Genomic DNA, 16,352 nt, shown 5'->3' with positions numbered 1-16,352 from the left:
TACAGACTTCTAAACAAATTTGTTGGCTTGCCATTCCATTGCCACTGGATGGATTATACCTTTCCCCATACATATGGGCAAAATTAAACAAAAACCTTATTAACTCCAAGTTAAATGTGGACCATGGAGCTGGAATAAAGAAGAAGAATATCTAGGATTGGAAGGGTTAATGAAAAGAGCCCTGCCAAGCTTAGGGGTAGTCACTGTTCAGCTGACTGCGTAGGAGGACCTGGTATGGAGTGTAGAAGACTCATAGGAGAATCCAAACAGGTTGTTAGCGGAAGAGGAAATTGGATAGAGGATAGAAGTCTGTTGTTTCTCATGGCATTACACAAGTCTTAAAAAATATATCCACTTGGTCACAAGAGGGATGTCCCCTGTATGTATGCCAAAGGATTGACTCATCGGAGAATCCATCTAACCCATACACTGCCTTTTAACATGGATCCTGAAAATCAATTTACACCATATATATCACCACAGTATAAAGACTGATTATAAAATATTTTAGAATGAGATTATTGAGTCTATCTGTCTTATCTTCCACAGCAGATTACATTTTGATTTCATCTTGCTGTTATGAAAGCAGCAACTGAACTATAATTGCTACTGTAAAACATGACATATTCGCGGCACGAAATTTTTGCGAATTGGAGCCGATGGCCTTTTTCGTGGCATGAAATTTTCGCGAATTGCCACTGGCGTTCAATGCATGTTGCGTTGACAAGAAATTTTGTGTGTGTATTTTAATTTCGCGGATCTTGGTGCTCGCGAAATTCGCGAAATTAAAATGCACACGAACATTCTTTGTTTTACAGTATCTTGGAATGAAATGCTCCAAAAATATCTGTCAATTAGCCCTGGAATCAAAGCTCTATCCCCACATGTATGGCACTAGAATGACTGGGTAGTTCATCATTCAAAGACGCTACAACCATGAATTTATGAACATGTGTTACAGTTTACTGAGAAACCAGAAACATTTGCAACATGAAACTTTCACAAATTGAAGCCTACAGTCTTCTTTTTTTTTTTTTTTTGCAGCATGAAACTTTCTCAATATGTCTACTATGAAAAAACAAACAAACATGAGTATACTAGTTGTATTGGATTGTGTAGACAAAAACTTTGCATTCATTTTATTTTCATGAATTGAAATTCCTTGCAAAATTTGTCAAAGTTTCATGCACAAGAAAACCTCTGGTTTGTCAGCATGAGGACCTAGATGACATACTCAGTCTCATAACATATGAAGTGAGTCTTGATATTGGCATCAGTTTTTGACCTGTAATGGTGTGTACGGCAGGCCACATGTGTCTGGGTTTAACATCCCTGATGGAAGAAATCCTTCAATACTTTCAATCTGTGTCTTACCATTTTCTTAAATGCTCTCACGCACAGGTAATTTTCTCTAGTGCAGAATTTGACTAATTGACTTTAGTTGTCTAATCAAGTCTTTTGACAGCAACCCAGTGCTGTATCACAATCTACCCAGGCATGCCCCATGAGTCAGCCTGACTGTTACAATCACTAACTCACGAGCAAACAATATCTCCCTGTCACGTGCTCTAAACAATCCAAGAAACATGTTTTCTACACAACATGACATGGGTACAAAAGCCACTGTAAAGACTTCTGAAAGGAGAAATCTCCATGGTAACAACCAATCAGCTTCTAGGAAGGAAGTCTGCATGAAGTTATGATTGTGCAGTCTGCATGACAAAAGGTTCAGATTAAGAAGAAAAAAAAGGGGGGGTCTACAAAGCAAAGGGCTAAATATCAGAAAAGTATGGAGCACTACATACATTACATTAGCAGGTATAGGACAGTAGTATGGACTCTAGTGATTGAGAGAAAAGATGACAGGTACTGGGCTAGTCTAGCTGGTTTGATAAGGATTTTAAAATCATATGCAATACCTCTCATCAACTTTCACAGTCAAAACAGGGTAAAATATAAACTAAGACATATAAACATCAGATGCTTAAAAAAACCCAATCTTTCAAGGTTAAAAGCATTAGGTAAACATGCCATGCATGCATGCCATTCAATGAGAGGACAAACTTACTGTCAATATTACACAAGGGGGCTGGAAGGTATACAATACCGTAACAAAGAGAAAATAAAATATGAATTGATGATAACAGTGTAACAACAGATGACAAGATACAAGACGATAACAAGGAAACATGAAATCTGGGTAATACTTTAGACAGAAGAAGTAATTTTTTCCAGTCTGTTTGTTATTCTTGAGTTAAGCAGCTCAGAGCCACGTTCATTCATTCATTCATTCATTCATTCATTCATTCATTCATTCATTCATTCATTCATTCATTCATTCATTCATTCATTCATTCATCATTAGAATCAAAACAAAAAGAGGCACATTTGCATCTTTGAGGCAGTGTACAACGATCTACTCACAGCCAGGCAATTAACCCATTAACTGATGGAAATTTGATTAGACAGGATAGACGTACTGCCTCTTAATGAAATCTTGAGACACGAACAAGGATCTAGACAGGTTGCTCACAGAGCATTGAACCAGACTCCAAGATGAGAGATTCAAAAGCTGGTTGACAGAGCTTGGATCAAGACTCCAAGATAAAATCATTGAACCAGACTCCAAGATGAAAGATTCAAAAGCTGGTTGACAGAGCTTTGATCAAGACTCCAAGATGAAAGATCCAAAAGCTGGTTGACAGAGCTTTGATCAAGACTCCAAGATGAAAGATTTAAAAGCTGGTTGACAGAGCTTTGATCAAGACTCCAAGATGAAAGATTCAAAAGCTGGTTGACAGAGCAATGAACCAGGCTAAAAGGTACCAGATTCAAAAGCTGGTTGACAGAGCACTGAACCAGGCTCTAAGATGAGAGATTCTGGAGCTGGCTAACTGAGCATTGAACCAGTCTTGAAGATTAGTGATTCTCAAAACTTACATTAACCATACAAGTATTGGTGACAACATTCTTTAGAACTGTCGGCAGCAGCTTATAGGCAAAATCCTATCCATGACTCCAGTTGTCTAAAAAACAGTTCCTGAAATAATTTATCATTGGATATGTTATTTCTATAAATGCATATGTTACACTGATGCTCTGGATCTCAATTGTATACTAGATTCTTGATACATATGAGTTATCATAAAATAAGTCTATCAAAGAAAATAACAACATAATGCATTTCTATGGCAATGAGAAAAGGTTTGAAGGTTTCCTTTAAAAACAATCAGGTGCCTTGACCCAGAGATTTACCTTAAATGAAGTCAAGGAGTCAAATAGACAAATGGTTATACTGAAGGCCAAAAATTGACAAGTACTGATGGGATTTGAACCTACAGTCTTGTGAATGGGATGTAAATATTGAACTACTTGGCTATTGAGGAACACAAACAATGTTACATTAAAAAAATTGCAAACTTGAATTAACTCTCACCCACGAGAGGCTAATTCACAAATCCCACACACCGGTGAGGATTGGTAATTAATGCCTAATGAAAAACTTCTCTCTCCCTCTCTCTGATTAAACCCAAACTAGCCTCCCTCACAACAGGACATTTATTGCAACTGACAAACAATTTCAGCTACATGTAAAGGGATCCTAGTTATTGAGTGGGCGATTTCCCTCAACGTGAAAGCAATTAGGAGTTAATTCAACTTTGGACGACTCAGACAGTCATTTGCATATAACAGGACTCTTTTCTTGGCTCAGACCTGGGAAATCAAGGATTGAGACCTTAAATTGAAATAATTCCAGTAGACATGGCACTCACACACTCATTTGTAGAAGCTCAATGCCAAGATTGTTTCTGATGAATAATATCCCTAACACGAAGTAAGCTCTGTTTTCCCTGCAAGAAGAGAGGAGCAACAGACGCAAGTGTGAAAGACATTTTGGAGAATTAAACCTTTCCGGTTATGAATAAAAATAAGACATTTGATTTATCATGAATAAAAAATTGGCCCACATGTTCTACAGTACTCATACTGGAATTAAAGTCTTTAATTTCCCTTTCCTGATTCATACATAGTGCATAGTGGATTTTATCAGTGATCAATGATATATCCATACATCTTTATCGAAAAAAAAAGATATAATTATGATCTTTGCTTACCACTGATGTCACGGACTGAGCAAATCTTTGCTGCATATCACCAAAAAAAAAAGTGTCTGGAGATACCAACAAAGAAATGTATCATGACTGTGGACTTTGTTTGTATGAAGCACTCTTGAGTAAGCTTCAAGAAGTATGATATGAATATATCTCATTGAGCATGTTATTACCAAGATGTTTCAATCTCTAGCAATTTAACGCTTGAAATCAAAAGTGAAAGCTCAAGAAATGTTTCCACTTGAAAAATATCCCTGGGTATATTACTGATTGCATTATTTTGCGGTCTTGGTATTCAAAAAATGAAAGGAAATTAGGAATGGATGATACCAATCTGCACAAAAGGCATTTTGGAAATTTTTCTGGAGTGTCCAAACACAAGAGCATTCAGGATAACCAAAGTTTGTCTGGCTTTGACATTTAATCTGCTCATGATAATTTAAATGTTTGTAATCCACACTGTAACAGAGTGATAACTCCAAACAGGTTGAGTCTGCTGACCAAGATAATGGTTCAATCTCCATGACACAGCTCATATTTTAAATACCATGATACTAGTCACAGTTTAATCTCAATGATATTGATCATAGTGTAATATCAACGACATTGGTCATAGATCAATATCTATGACACAAGTCATACTTCAATCTCTATGACACAGGTCATAGTTTAATCTCCAAGACATAAGTCATAGTTCAATCTCAATGACATTGGTCATAGTTAAATCTCAGTGACATAGGTCATAGTTCAATCTCTATGACATAGGTCATAGTTCAATCTCCATGACACAGGTCACAGTTAAATCTCAATGACTAAGGTCATAGTTCAATATCAATGACAAAGGTCATAGTTAAATCTCAATGACATTTATAAGTCATAGTTCAATCTCCATGACACAGGTCAACACATCATGATTCAATATATACAGGTCAAGGTTCAACCTCCACAACATATGTGACCCTGCATCACAAAACAAACAGAAAGTCGCCACATATGAAATTTTAGTTAAAAGCATATTCTGAAAGATCACATTTTAAGCTTTAAAATGACGATAGCTCAAATCAAATGGACTCTCCTAACCTATCTAAATATTGGAAAGAAAGCACACACTCAGTAAAAGTGTGAACTGAGATAAGAGGCTCTGAAATGCAATGTGTCTATTCAAGCGCTTAATCTTTACCAAGCCGTGCTGGCTGTGCTATGAATTGGACAAAAACAGGATGTAAACCACCGGAGTAACAACAATGAAGGGATTATGAGATTAAATTGAAATTGAGCATGCCTTATTAACACATTCTGTCCATTATTAATGCCAACTTTCAAAGCAGTAGCATCCTCCTTTCAAGAGTTATTAGAGTTGAAAGTGAAGAGTGTGTACAAGGTTTTTAAGACATGAAAAGTGGACTCTAAAGACACACTTAACTCTTAACGTGCCATGGTCGCCGAATGGCGACCTTAGTCCTGACGTGCCATGGTCGCCGATCGGCGACTAAGAACAGCGAGAAAAGCATTGATCATATCAGTTCTTGCGGTACCGTAATGTGTTACACCAAGCAACTGCCAATGATATGTACTGGTAGCTGATTAGCATAGCCATCGTTTCCACTAAAAATATGAGCATGCTTACATTGGAAAATTTTCAGTAAATACACGATTTTTCAGCTAGATGTATTTTTTTCACATCGGGAAAATCCGCAGCGGGCGCACCCTCTTCGAGATGAGTATGGATCAAAAGTCTCATAGGTAAACCACGCGTGTGTATGCTATTGACTCTGTGTGTATTGTCTACGCGGTTCCACTCGCATTGTTCCGCTTGGATGCTGTCCTGCGGGAAGCTGCTTTGATTTTTGTCCCTCAAAGAGGGTCAGCTTTCGTTCGGCGGTCAAGTCTTTCATCCTTTTGTTTTGGTGAACGTCACTAATTGTCCCCACACTAGCATAGGAATTGCGCGCGGACAAAGGCCTGCCGATTTCAATAGAGTACGCCCGCCCGCTGTCCGTGTAGACAAAAGGAGGATTAGGAGACGTTCTTCCTTCTCAGGTGGACAAAAGACACTATTCCAGGGCCCGGGACAATAACTTTAGTTTCAAATACAGGATCTGGGACTAAAGGACTCAGATTTGGGAATGAATTACTGAGGTAGAAAGAGAAATTGCTGGGACAAAATAAACTGCTAGTATTTTTGGAATCATACAATTGTAGAAGGCAATTTTGTTATCATTTGAAAGTCAGAGGAGATGTTGCTCTAAAACTTTCTCACAGAGTCACGAGAGCGTTCCATTGAAGAAAAAACATGACTGATTCTTTTTTTCCATACTACACAAAAATTTCTAATAATTTTTTTGATGTATCAAATATTTCTGCAATATTTCAGATTCTGATAGATATTGTGGCAAACTGACTGAATGACACGAAAGAGCAAACATTTCTTGATATATGTTGTGTAGAACTCAATTCAAAACAGTCAATAGTTTCAGAGATATGGCGGTTTTAAATTTCATTGTCAGTCCAGTTTCGAAACGTTCTGGCGTTAGGTAAAAACCTCTGGCACGTTAGGGGTTTTGGGCCTGGCACATTAGGAGTTAATCACACTATTCTACCAAAAAATGTTCGAGATAAACTGTTAAAAAACACGCTTTCGTGCCCATTTTATTATCCCAAATTTTAGTATAATGTGGAAGAAGACCTGCTCTTTCAGAAAATATGAAAAAGTCAAGATCGGCTAGGTTGACCCATTTCACCTATTTTCAGTCTTCACAAAAAATCGATGTGTCTGACTTTTTGTTTGTTTTGTGATGCACGGTCACATAATTATGTTAATGTTCTCCATCCATGATATATTTTGTTGGGGAAATTCACCCCCACTGGAACTGCAGATTTATATTTGTTTGTTTATTATCATTTTTTTCTTTTTCTTTTTTATAGTCAGCAGGGGAACAATATTGGCAGAACTGAGGCAGCTTATTTCAGCTGTGTAAGATGCTTCATGCAGGTATGAGGAAAAGTGCACAAGATCATGAGTCAAAAACACATAGGACCATCTGACATGGGTACTGACGTTAAGGGGTTAACCACAACGATGGAGTGTGTAGTACATCAATAATATCCATGTACTCGATCACAGCAGATGGGAGACAAATTCTGAGTCTAGTGAGATCACAGCTACATGTACTACTCCTTTGATTTATGCCAATAAAACCTGCACGTCATCAAGCCAATCCCGAAGATTAAAGGATGCAGAGACTCCAACCCCAAGCACCTTCTGATCTGGAGATTCTCCCGACTGAGACACCTAGCAAACGGGAGACTCCAAATTGCGCACATCACGAGCGCAAAGTCCCTTGCGGTCTGGGGTTCTAGATGCTCTCTCGCGCTATTTAAGGCCTATTTTTCAACATACAATGAAAGTATTTAGTAAGAAATCATTTCAAGCAGGAGAAATTAAATCTCAAGCGGGAGAACGGGAGATTCTGCAAAAAAAGGGTTTTCGGCGGGAGATCTCCCGTCGAAAGCGGTAGAGTTGGAGTCTCTGAGGATGGCAATAGAGACAAACTGGACAACTGTCTTGATGATAATAATACAATACATTTATAAGGTGCTTAATATGGATGTTTATAAATGTGATAAATAAATACCCTTGGTACTGAAAACGACTTTATATCATATTCATGTCATGTCTCCATACACATTTAAAGCAATAGTCACAACTGAACAAAAGAAATAAAAAACATTGACCAAATTCTGATTTCAAATCCCATTTATTCATTCTATCAATGACTTCCCTCCCAGTGCTTCTGATTTCAAAACTTGATGCACCCCATTCACGTTTTCCTGGGTTTTTTTTTTTTTTTTTTTTTTCTTAGATGATGCACAGATCAATGTTTGGTTTAATTTGACAAATGCCTATCACCACAAGCTGTATACACATTTCATATCAACATCTTGTCATCACTAACAGATTTTATTGTGACTTCTTTTAGTCACGCCATACGAGAGTCCGAATCAACATCCCCTACTACCAAGAAGAATTTACTAAAATTTGGCTTCAGCTTCCATTCTTTGGCACTGAAACATTGAATAGACAGTCGGAAGGAAAACACTCAAACTGCTGTCTCCTTTGGATTCAGCTCAAAAAATATGTCTTTATTTGGTGCTGGCATACCACCAAGTCGTGGTGATTAAACCAATCTCTGTGGTGGTGTGGTTAGCTAAAGTGTGAGTCAATCTACCTCCCATCACACTACACATATCAGTTGTAAGAAACACGTTTTGGATGTACAGACAGTTAAACTAATTCTCCTGGAAGGCCACAAGAATCTAACACCTCAGCTGTGATGCCTGTTCTCTACAATGCATACTTTGCACATCACATGCAGAGACTCGGACTCAAAGCATCTCTTCACCCGTTGAGGACGAGTCCCGAGAATTCTCCGACAGTGTCTATGGGAAATGCATGTATTAGCAAAATCAGTCCATCCTCAAAGGGTAAAACCGGGCATTCTCCTGCCTTCAAATCCTACCAACGTGCAGCCTCTAATTAGTGAACACGCACACAACACATGTACATGTAGCTGTAGCATACGTCCCTTGTGGCCTGGGTCCAGCTCTAGGGTGATTCATTGTCTTTCATATTTCATATCCAAGTAAAACCAACTTACTGCACTCCAGTCCTGAAATTTGAGATTATGAGGATTCTTAAAGACTGGTTTTTACCACTAGATAATTCTATGTGTTTCACCATCATCAACCACACATTATCAGTTTTAAGCCTTTAACTTGAATGGCTTTTTCTTTCTCTTACAGATTATTTCAGAATCTTTGGTACCAGGGTACACAAAAGTGATGGGGCTTGGGCTAATCCACTTTATTTACAATTGTGGGACATCTAACCACCTTGAGTGGTAATACACACTCACTTGGGCAAGGGTCAGCTAGACAGAGGAGTGGTAAAGTAATATTTGGGTTAGTGGTTCGATCTTTGGGAGGAAAGAGGGTGGTTAGATAGGGAGCATCATTTTGCTCTCAATTAAAGCACTTAACTGATCATTTTAATCAAGATACTATAGCATAAATATAAGTGTAAGGGAAAATGGGTAACTTACCTAACTTGACTGTTCCCATGTAGTATATCTGTGCACTGAGACCAAGACATGTTGTCATGTGGACAATGAAGAACAGGATGTAGAAATACAACGATGAAAATATCTGAAAGAACAAAGGAAACAACAAAATATAAAGAGGGGCTTTATTCTCAATTGAATCTTACTCTTATCACATTCTATACACAAATACAGGACAGAAACTCAGCTTTCAGTAATATGCAAAGAACAGAGCTGATAAAAAACAACAAACAAACAGAATTTACAATTCATTCCAAGACAGACAAATGAGAATTGTTTCAAACAATCAAAGGACCGAAAAGAGAACTGTCTCACATCTTTTTTGAAGCAATCAAACTCAGTTGATCCATCCAAAGCATGCATGATACTTAAAGGACAAGTTCACCTTCATAGACATTTGGGTGGAGTGAATGCAGCTATATTAGTAGAACACATCACATACTTGCCAACATTTTCATTTGAGAAAGCGGTAGAATCCAGGATGCCTATGCGAGCAGCGCTAGCTTGAATGCTAATGAAATCTTTCAAAAGCGGTAGTCTACCGCCAAATGCGGTAGAGTTGGCAAGTATGACATCAGAGAGAGTTTGAGGAAAATCGGACAATCCATTCAAAAGTTATGAATTTTCGAAGTTTCTGCTCAGTCGCGGCTGGATGAGAAGACTACTATAGCTTGTGATGTCACATGTGTACAACGATAAAAAGGATAAAGAAAAGTCAACATATTTTCATTCTTCTCGCATAACAAAAGAACACTCGACTTCTCTCTTTCAGAAGGCAGGGGGAATAATATCACCCATTACATACATCAGTGACAAGTCGAAGAAATGTGCACTTTATTCAAAAAGTAAAGTTTTGTGAAATTCTCTTTTTATTTTCCTTATATTGTTGTACGCATGTAACATCATACACTGTAGTAGTCTTCTCATCCAGCAGTGACTGCGCAGGTACTTTAAAAATTCACAACTTTTGAACGGATTGTCTGATTTTCCCCAAACTTTCACTGATGTGCTCTACTGATATTGTTGCCTTCACTCAATCCACATGTATATGAAGGTGGACTTGTCCTTTAACCCTTTGTCTGCCTTGACTGCAGACTGACACAGAAAATCCCATAGCATTATACACACTGTTCAAAGTCCCTGGTACAGAAGGAGTTACACCAAGAAAGACTTCCAAGCTGCAACTACCAAAGACAGCATGACTTGATACACTATGGAGAAAGCTTTGGTTATGTAGTAAATACTTCAACACCAACTTTAATGTCTGTGTTTAAGTCAAAGAGAGTAATTGCCACATAGGCCTACAATGAACATTGCTTGTGTTCTAGAACTTATGCTATGCTTACACTATTTCCCCATTACCACAGCAAATTATGTTTCAGGACACAACAGACAAAACGGAATGGTTGCAAGACAACATGGGGGATGGGATGGGAAAATATGACATACTTCGTGATTGCCCTAATTACTGGTCCAGTTTTTTAAATTGTCTATTATTAAAAAAAAAAAAATGTCATGACAGTCACGATGCCAATGAGAATCCCAGCGACCGTAATGAATTGGGGTGAACGCAACAAAGTATGGACTACGTAGTAGGTGGTGATAAAACTGAACAGAGGTGGTCCATAGTGGGACAGCACCTCGCAGTCCTTTGTCACATTCTGCTACATTTGGAGTTTTTTTTTTGTTGTTGTTTTTTTTTTTTTTTTTTTGGGGGGGGGTCACTTTTGCTACATGGTTGCTGAGCGTTCTATCCTGTTGCACCATATTTTGTCATGGTTTTGATCTTTAGTATGAATGAGAGCCATACTGTAAGAGGCACCAAGGAGATATGGGATTGGTTGTATTCATGAGGGGCCTTAAAGATTTGTTTTTATTCTGTACGTGACCTTGTATGCCAAAACACAAAGGATCAAAATGAACGAAGTGTAAACACAAATCCTAATGGGTGGGACACTGTGCAAGCCTACTACAGACATCGGGCACAGTTCCAATATCAGTTATTAGCTTTTATCAGTATTTCTAGCATGACTGAATATTTCCAGATGGTTGACACTCAGTTAAATCACCAGCCCCTGAGAGGCCTTATTCATAGCATGGACCAGTTCCATGTTCATACTTTGGATTTGAACTTGAGCAAGAAAGAAGCTGGCCAGGATAACTCAAGACAAGACTCAGGCAAGATAAACCTATCGAGCAGCAGAGATGAAGACTGTGACTAATTATGTACAAAAATGGTGAATTTCATCAAGAGGCGCACGCATGAGAGGCTGTTTAATCTGCTTCAATCTCAGCCTGAATTACTGGACCCAAAATATGGGCATGACTCCAACTAAGCTACAGAACTCACTAATTAGATTTCAGGGAAAACATGAATGTGCAGACTTCCTCAATTAAACACTGCCAATGAATCATTCACTATATTATTTATCAATAATTGGAATATTTTTTCTCTGATTGCTGAACTCCAGGTCATATCATGTTAAAATATATCCTTGATTTCAAGTTAAAGGTATTTTCAAGAGAAAATAAGCAAGATGAAATCAATCATATTCATAACAGGTATGATTGCTTTCAGAACATCATACCGCACAGAAATAATTCAACAAACTTACTGAATTAGATATTTTGAAGAAGTAACTGAGGCAGAAAAATAAAAGTAGAAAGAGAGGACTATTGTGAGAAAGAATGAAGTATTATTTGGTACAGAACAGGAATACGGAAGGGGGTGAGATAAGGAAAGGGAGAGGGGAGGGGTGAACACAAAGAAATAAAGAGGAAAGATAGATTGGGAGGGGGTTAACAGGTGGGGTTAAAACCCTACAATATGGAGTGGAGGAGCACATGATACCGGTAGGCAGACACCTGTGGTACTAGAGCTGTCATCACTAGCTATCCCTGGAGAAAATTCAAGGGAGTTTAGGAGAGGGGTGAAGTGAGAGATAAGGAGTAGGATCAAAAGCCTTCTCATCTCTGAACTAGTCCTACAAAGTCTCTAGTCAAAAGCCTTTTCATCTGTGAACCGGTCTTAACCCGCTGAGGACAGACTGATTTTGCTACAACACGCATTTCCTATCTATAGACACTTGCCCGAATATACTCGGGACTCATCTTCAACAGGTTGAAAAGTCTCTAGCATCAATCTATGGACATCATTCATGATACACATTCTTTCATCTAAGGTCACATGACTACAGTGAGAACAGAATTAATGTGTTCATGCTAAGAAGAGATTTCCAACTATAAAAACAACATAAATCATTGGGGAAAATTTGGGTGAAATTTTGTAAAAACAGGATGGGGGAATTTCCCAAGATTACTGATATTCTCATCAGGTTTAAGCTAAGAAGGAAATATCCTGAACTAAGTGATTTCATGACAAAGTTTAAGTAAGATTCTCTGAGCGTTAGATGTCCATCATTTCTATATTGATTAATAAATCTATTTTCACAGCTATCATCCAAAGATTGTCATGCTATGTAAGACTACCATGCAAACAGACAGTCTGGAAGTGAACACACTGATGGGTTCTCACCATCTAACTATACACTGATGATCATCTAACAGGTTACACAATCATTTTCCCTGTAAGAAATTAAAAAAGCCAGTGTAGAAATTTCAAAAGTAAAGAAAAATGAACAAACTCAACATCTAACCAGCTAAAATGTATACGGTAATTTTTACAGTAAGAAATAAAAAAAAAAAGCCAGTATAGATATTTCAAAAGTAAAGAAAAATGATTCTCATTGTTTAAGTATGAGGGCAAATGGCAATGTGTATGCTGCAAGTATAAATACTTGTACAATATTAGGGAATTATGAGATGTTTCACTTGTATTTTCTGATCCAATACCCTGTGAAATATTAAATCATTCTGTAATTGAATATAGCAGGCACATGGTATTGGCTAATACAAGAAAAAGGTTCACTACTCCTTCAAGACAGAACAAGCTCTAAAATTATTTTATTGATAATTTGATGGCCACGTATAAAAACTATTTCTTTCCTGAAGGCTTCTTCATTGGAAGTAACTTACGCAGCAAAAGCAAAGGAATGTATTTATAAGATATAAAAGGATATATTCAACAATGTGTGAAAATTTTATTTATATCATGGAGCTATTCTTGATGGTACAAATTTTTGCTAAAAATGGGAAAGAATGTAATATTTACTATTTAGAAGGGTGAGCACATGGGCACTAAGAGATGAGCAGGGGAGATAGAAAGAGAGAGGGGGAAGAGAAAGAGAGATCAAGAGGAAGAGGTATAAAAAGATTTCATGCCATCTGTACACACTCAGGCCATTGCATTTACACCTCCTGTAGGCAGCTGGGAACATATGTTAGGCAAGTTTGTAAATAAACAAACACAGACAAAGACACCTGTGTTGGTCTCATATTTTCTTCCCTTGAGTTTGAATAAAATCAAGCTCGACTGCATTCTATCAAAAAAGGCAAAACGTTTTTCTTTTTTTTTTTTGCATTTTCTAAATGGCTGCATACAGGCAAGACTACATCTATATAATATGTCTGTATGCTGTTTCTGAACCTATCAATGTGTTGCTACAAATTCTTCCTATCGCATAGAGCTCTCCAAATCTGAACGCGTGTGGGGCTCTAATTTTCTTACCATACATTCTTGGGATATAAACTTCCGGTTATGAACGCGCAATGTGTAAATGTATGCTTTTATACACACTGAACGCTGAAGTACTAGGTATTCACAGATCGTATCAAATTCTGTCTTTGAAATTATAAGCTGTTGAATAATAGAGTTACTTTCCAATCTGTAAATTTACATTTAATGAATGGGATTCCTCTGCTAAGCGGCCAAATGCTGGGCCGATGATGCAACCCAACAAAATTATGAAAAATATCCATAGATGAAGGACATGACATGGGCAAACCGCATAACCGGAAGTGTATGTCCTAAGAGCGATCAATCAGATATCAGTATCATGTAGTGTTAACCCTCGATATCGGCTATATGCGATAGGAAGAATTAAATGGAATATTTAGCACTTAACTGACCGATGAGCTGGGTAATTGTCCATCATACTGTCCAGAGAGGTCAAGTTTACCAGATGCAAGACTTCAGAGACTAATGAACCTTTGCCAAGAAAGATGAAAACCACAGTAACACCCATTTACGGATATCCTATTACATCTAATTGTGTGACCAGCATATGAATAGACCCGGGATTGGTTTTCTAATTACTTGTCACATCCTGCCACCACTGTTTCTATCTTTATTTGAAGGGCCTTGTAGTTCTCTTTCTATCCTAACTCTCCATAAATATGTTTATGCTGACACTATTTTCTGTAGCCAAGATAACTCTCCATAAATATATTCATTATTATACTGTTTTCTCTAGCCAAGAATCAGACCTGAAATATTCTGATGTGTTAATGAACAATTCTAGTATTTTCTATTTATTGATCCAAAGTGGGAAACAAATAATTAATTTTATACACCAGCACCAAGCATCACTGAGAGAGAAAGGTTTAGTCAGTGATAATAATCTGGAATATAATGTACTCTCATGTACATACTGCTGGTATGTTTTCATTACTTTGTAAGATGAATACAGTCTTCCACATGTATCAGAAAACCACAAAATCCATGTAGCTAAGGTATCAAGTTTATCAGTAGAATTATGCAGCACAAGTTTGACAGGAAACCATATAAATTGCCTCAAGGTCTGATACAGGTTGCAAATCCTTCGTAGACAAAGTCAGCTAAATATCTTGGTAGCTTAAGAGAGCTGTCTTCGACACTTTGGGCATCAACTACAGTATAAAAGGGCTTCCCCAATATGAAAACTAACAGTTGGTAATACATTGTATGTTGTTATGTATTTCATAAGCACCATTAACATTATGGTTCACATACATGTACTGTATACTGCAAAAGTGACGATTTTGGCATGAGCAATTTTTGCGCTTTTGATGGGTAAGATAAAGTTTGCATGTTTTCAATTCCATGTACTGAAAACATTAAATAGTATTACTTACATACAACAAGCAAAACGTGTGTTTTTATTTTTGTGCCAATATGATGTCATGTGAAGTGTGTGAAAATTTCCAGCCTGCAAAATGTCTCACTTTAAGAGTAATTAGAATACTCATCAAATAATATGACATTGTGGTTGCAGTGGATCTTGCTATGCCACAAATACTATAAGACATTGCCATGTACATACAAACAACTGATTTTTCATTATTAAACTTTCCTTGTTTAAATGATCACTGATGCAACTGCTGCTTTGAAACACCCTATCTCTGAAGTACTGCAGTACGTCACATTGGAAATTAAATTCATAACCTACATATCAAGTCACTTTCTAGACCTAGACCTGCATTGACAACTCAGTAGAGAATACTCACTATCAGAAAACAGAGATCCTACCTTTAAATCAGTGAGTGTCTGAAAGACATTAACCACAACCAAAGATGACACATTAACAAGGTTGTCACAGTTGCTGTAGGAGAGCTTGTTTTTATTATGCTTTCTCTTCACAACAGAATATTTGTGATACATTGCGGTTAGGACCTTGTTAGTTTCTTGGAACATTGTGTCTTTAAACACAGGCACACTTTTAGTATCTGTTCAAGACTCTTAGCATTTTTTTTGATGAGTTATTCTAATTACTGAATAGGATGACTACTAACTGTAGGAGGAAGAGAAGAGAAATTTTATCCCTGTATTAAGGTTAAAATTTATTTAATGTGAGGCAGGATAATAAGTATGAGTTGGAGTGAAAAACCTGGGGGGGGGGGGGGGGGTGGGTGAGGACACATCTTGAGATATAGAAGCAGAAAGTTTTATAACCCTTGACCGCAACGTACAACAGCACAGATATATTGCAGATTAGTCTTTCACTTTCTGACAATGTATGAATGTGAGTACCCAAACAGGAAACAGATTGTCCACAGATCATTCTCTTGGACTGAAAGGATTGCAGATCATTGTATTCAATTTCATTTTCATATGCTCCATGTTTTTTTGTATGAATTGGCTCTTATGGTAATGACTTATCAACCCTCACTGAGATTTGTTTGATGATTGGTAAGCACACACTGGCATGCTTCCATCACTGATCAATATAGATGTCTGCAAACC

General features: G+C 37.5%; 1 protein-coding gene across 1 annotated transcript in view; it reads right to left on the bottom strand.

Annotated features, from left to right (window-relative positions):
• The window catches only part of LOC140230253 (SID1 transmembrane family member 1-like), a 123,165-nt gene that overhangs the window by 14,532 nt on the left and 92,281 nt on the right, over window positions 1–16,352 (bottom strand). Inside the window, exon 20 of the mRNA XM_072310432.1 lies at window positions 9,215–9,317. Within this exon, the coding sequence (XP_072166533.1) occupies window positions 9,215–9,317 (103 nt within the window). The remainder of the gene's footprint in view (window positions 1–9,214; window positions 9,318–16,352) is intronic.

The sequence above is a fragment of the Diadema setosum genome, chromosome 6 (assembly GCF_964275005.1).
Source record: "Diadema setosum chromosome 6, eeDiaSeto1, whole genome shotgun sequence".
Classification (NCBI taxonomy): Eukaryota; Metazoa; Echinodermata; class Echinoidea; order Diadematoida; family Diadematidae; genus Diadema; species Diadema setosum.
The sequence above is the reverse complement of the archived record's forward strand: the minus strand, read 5'-3'. Positions and strand labels throughout refer to the sequence as shown.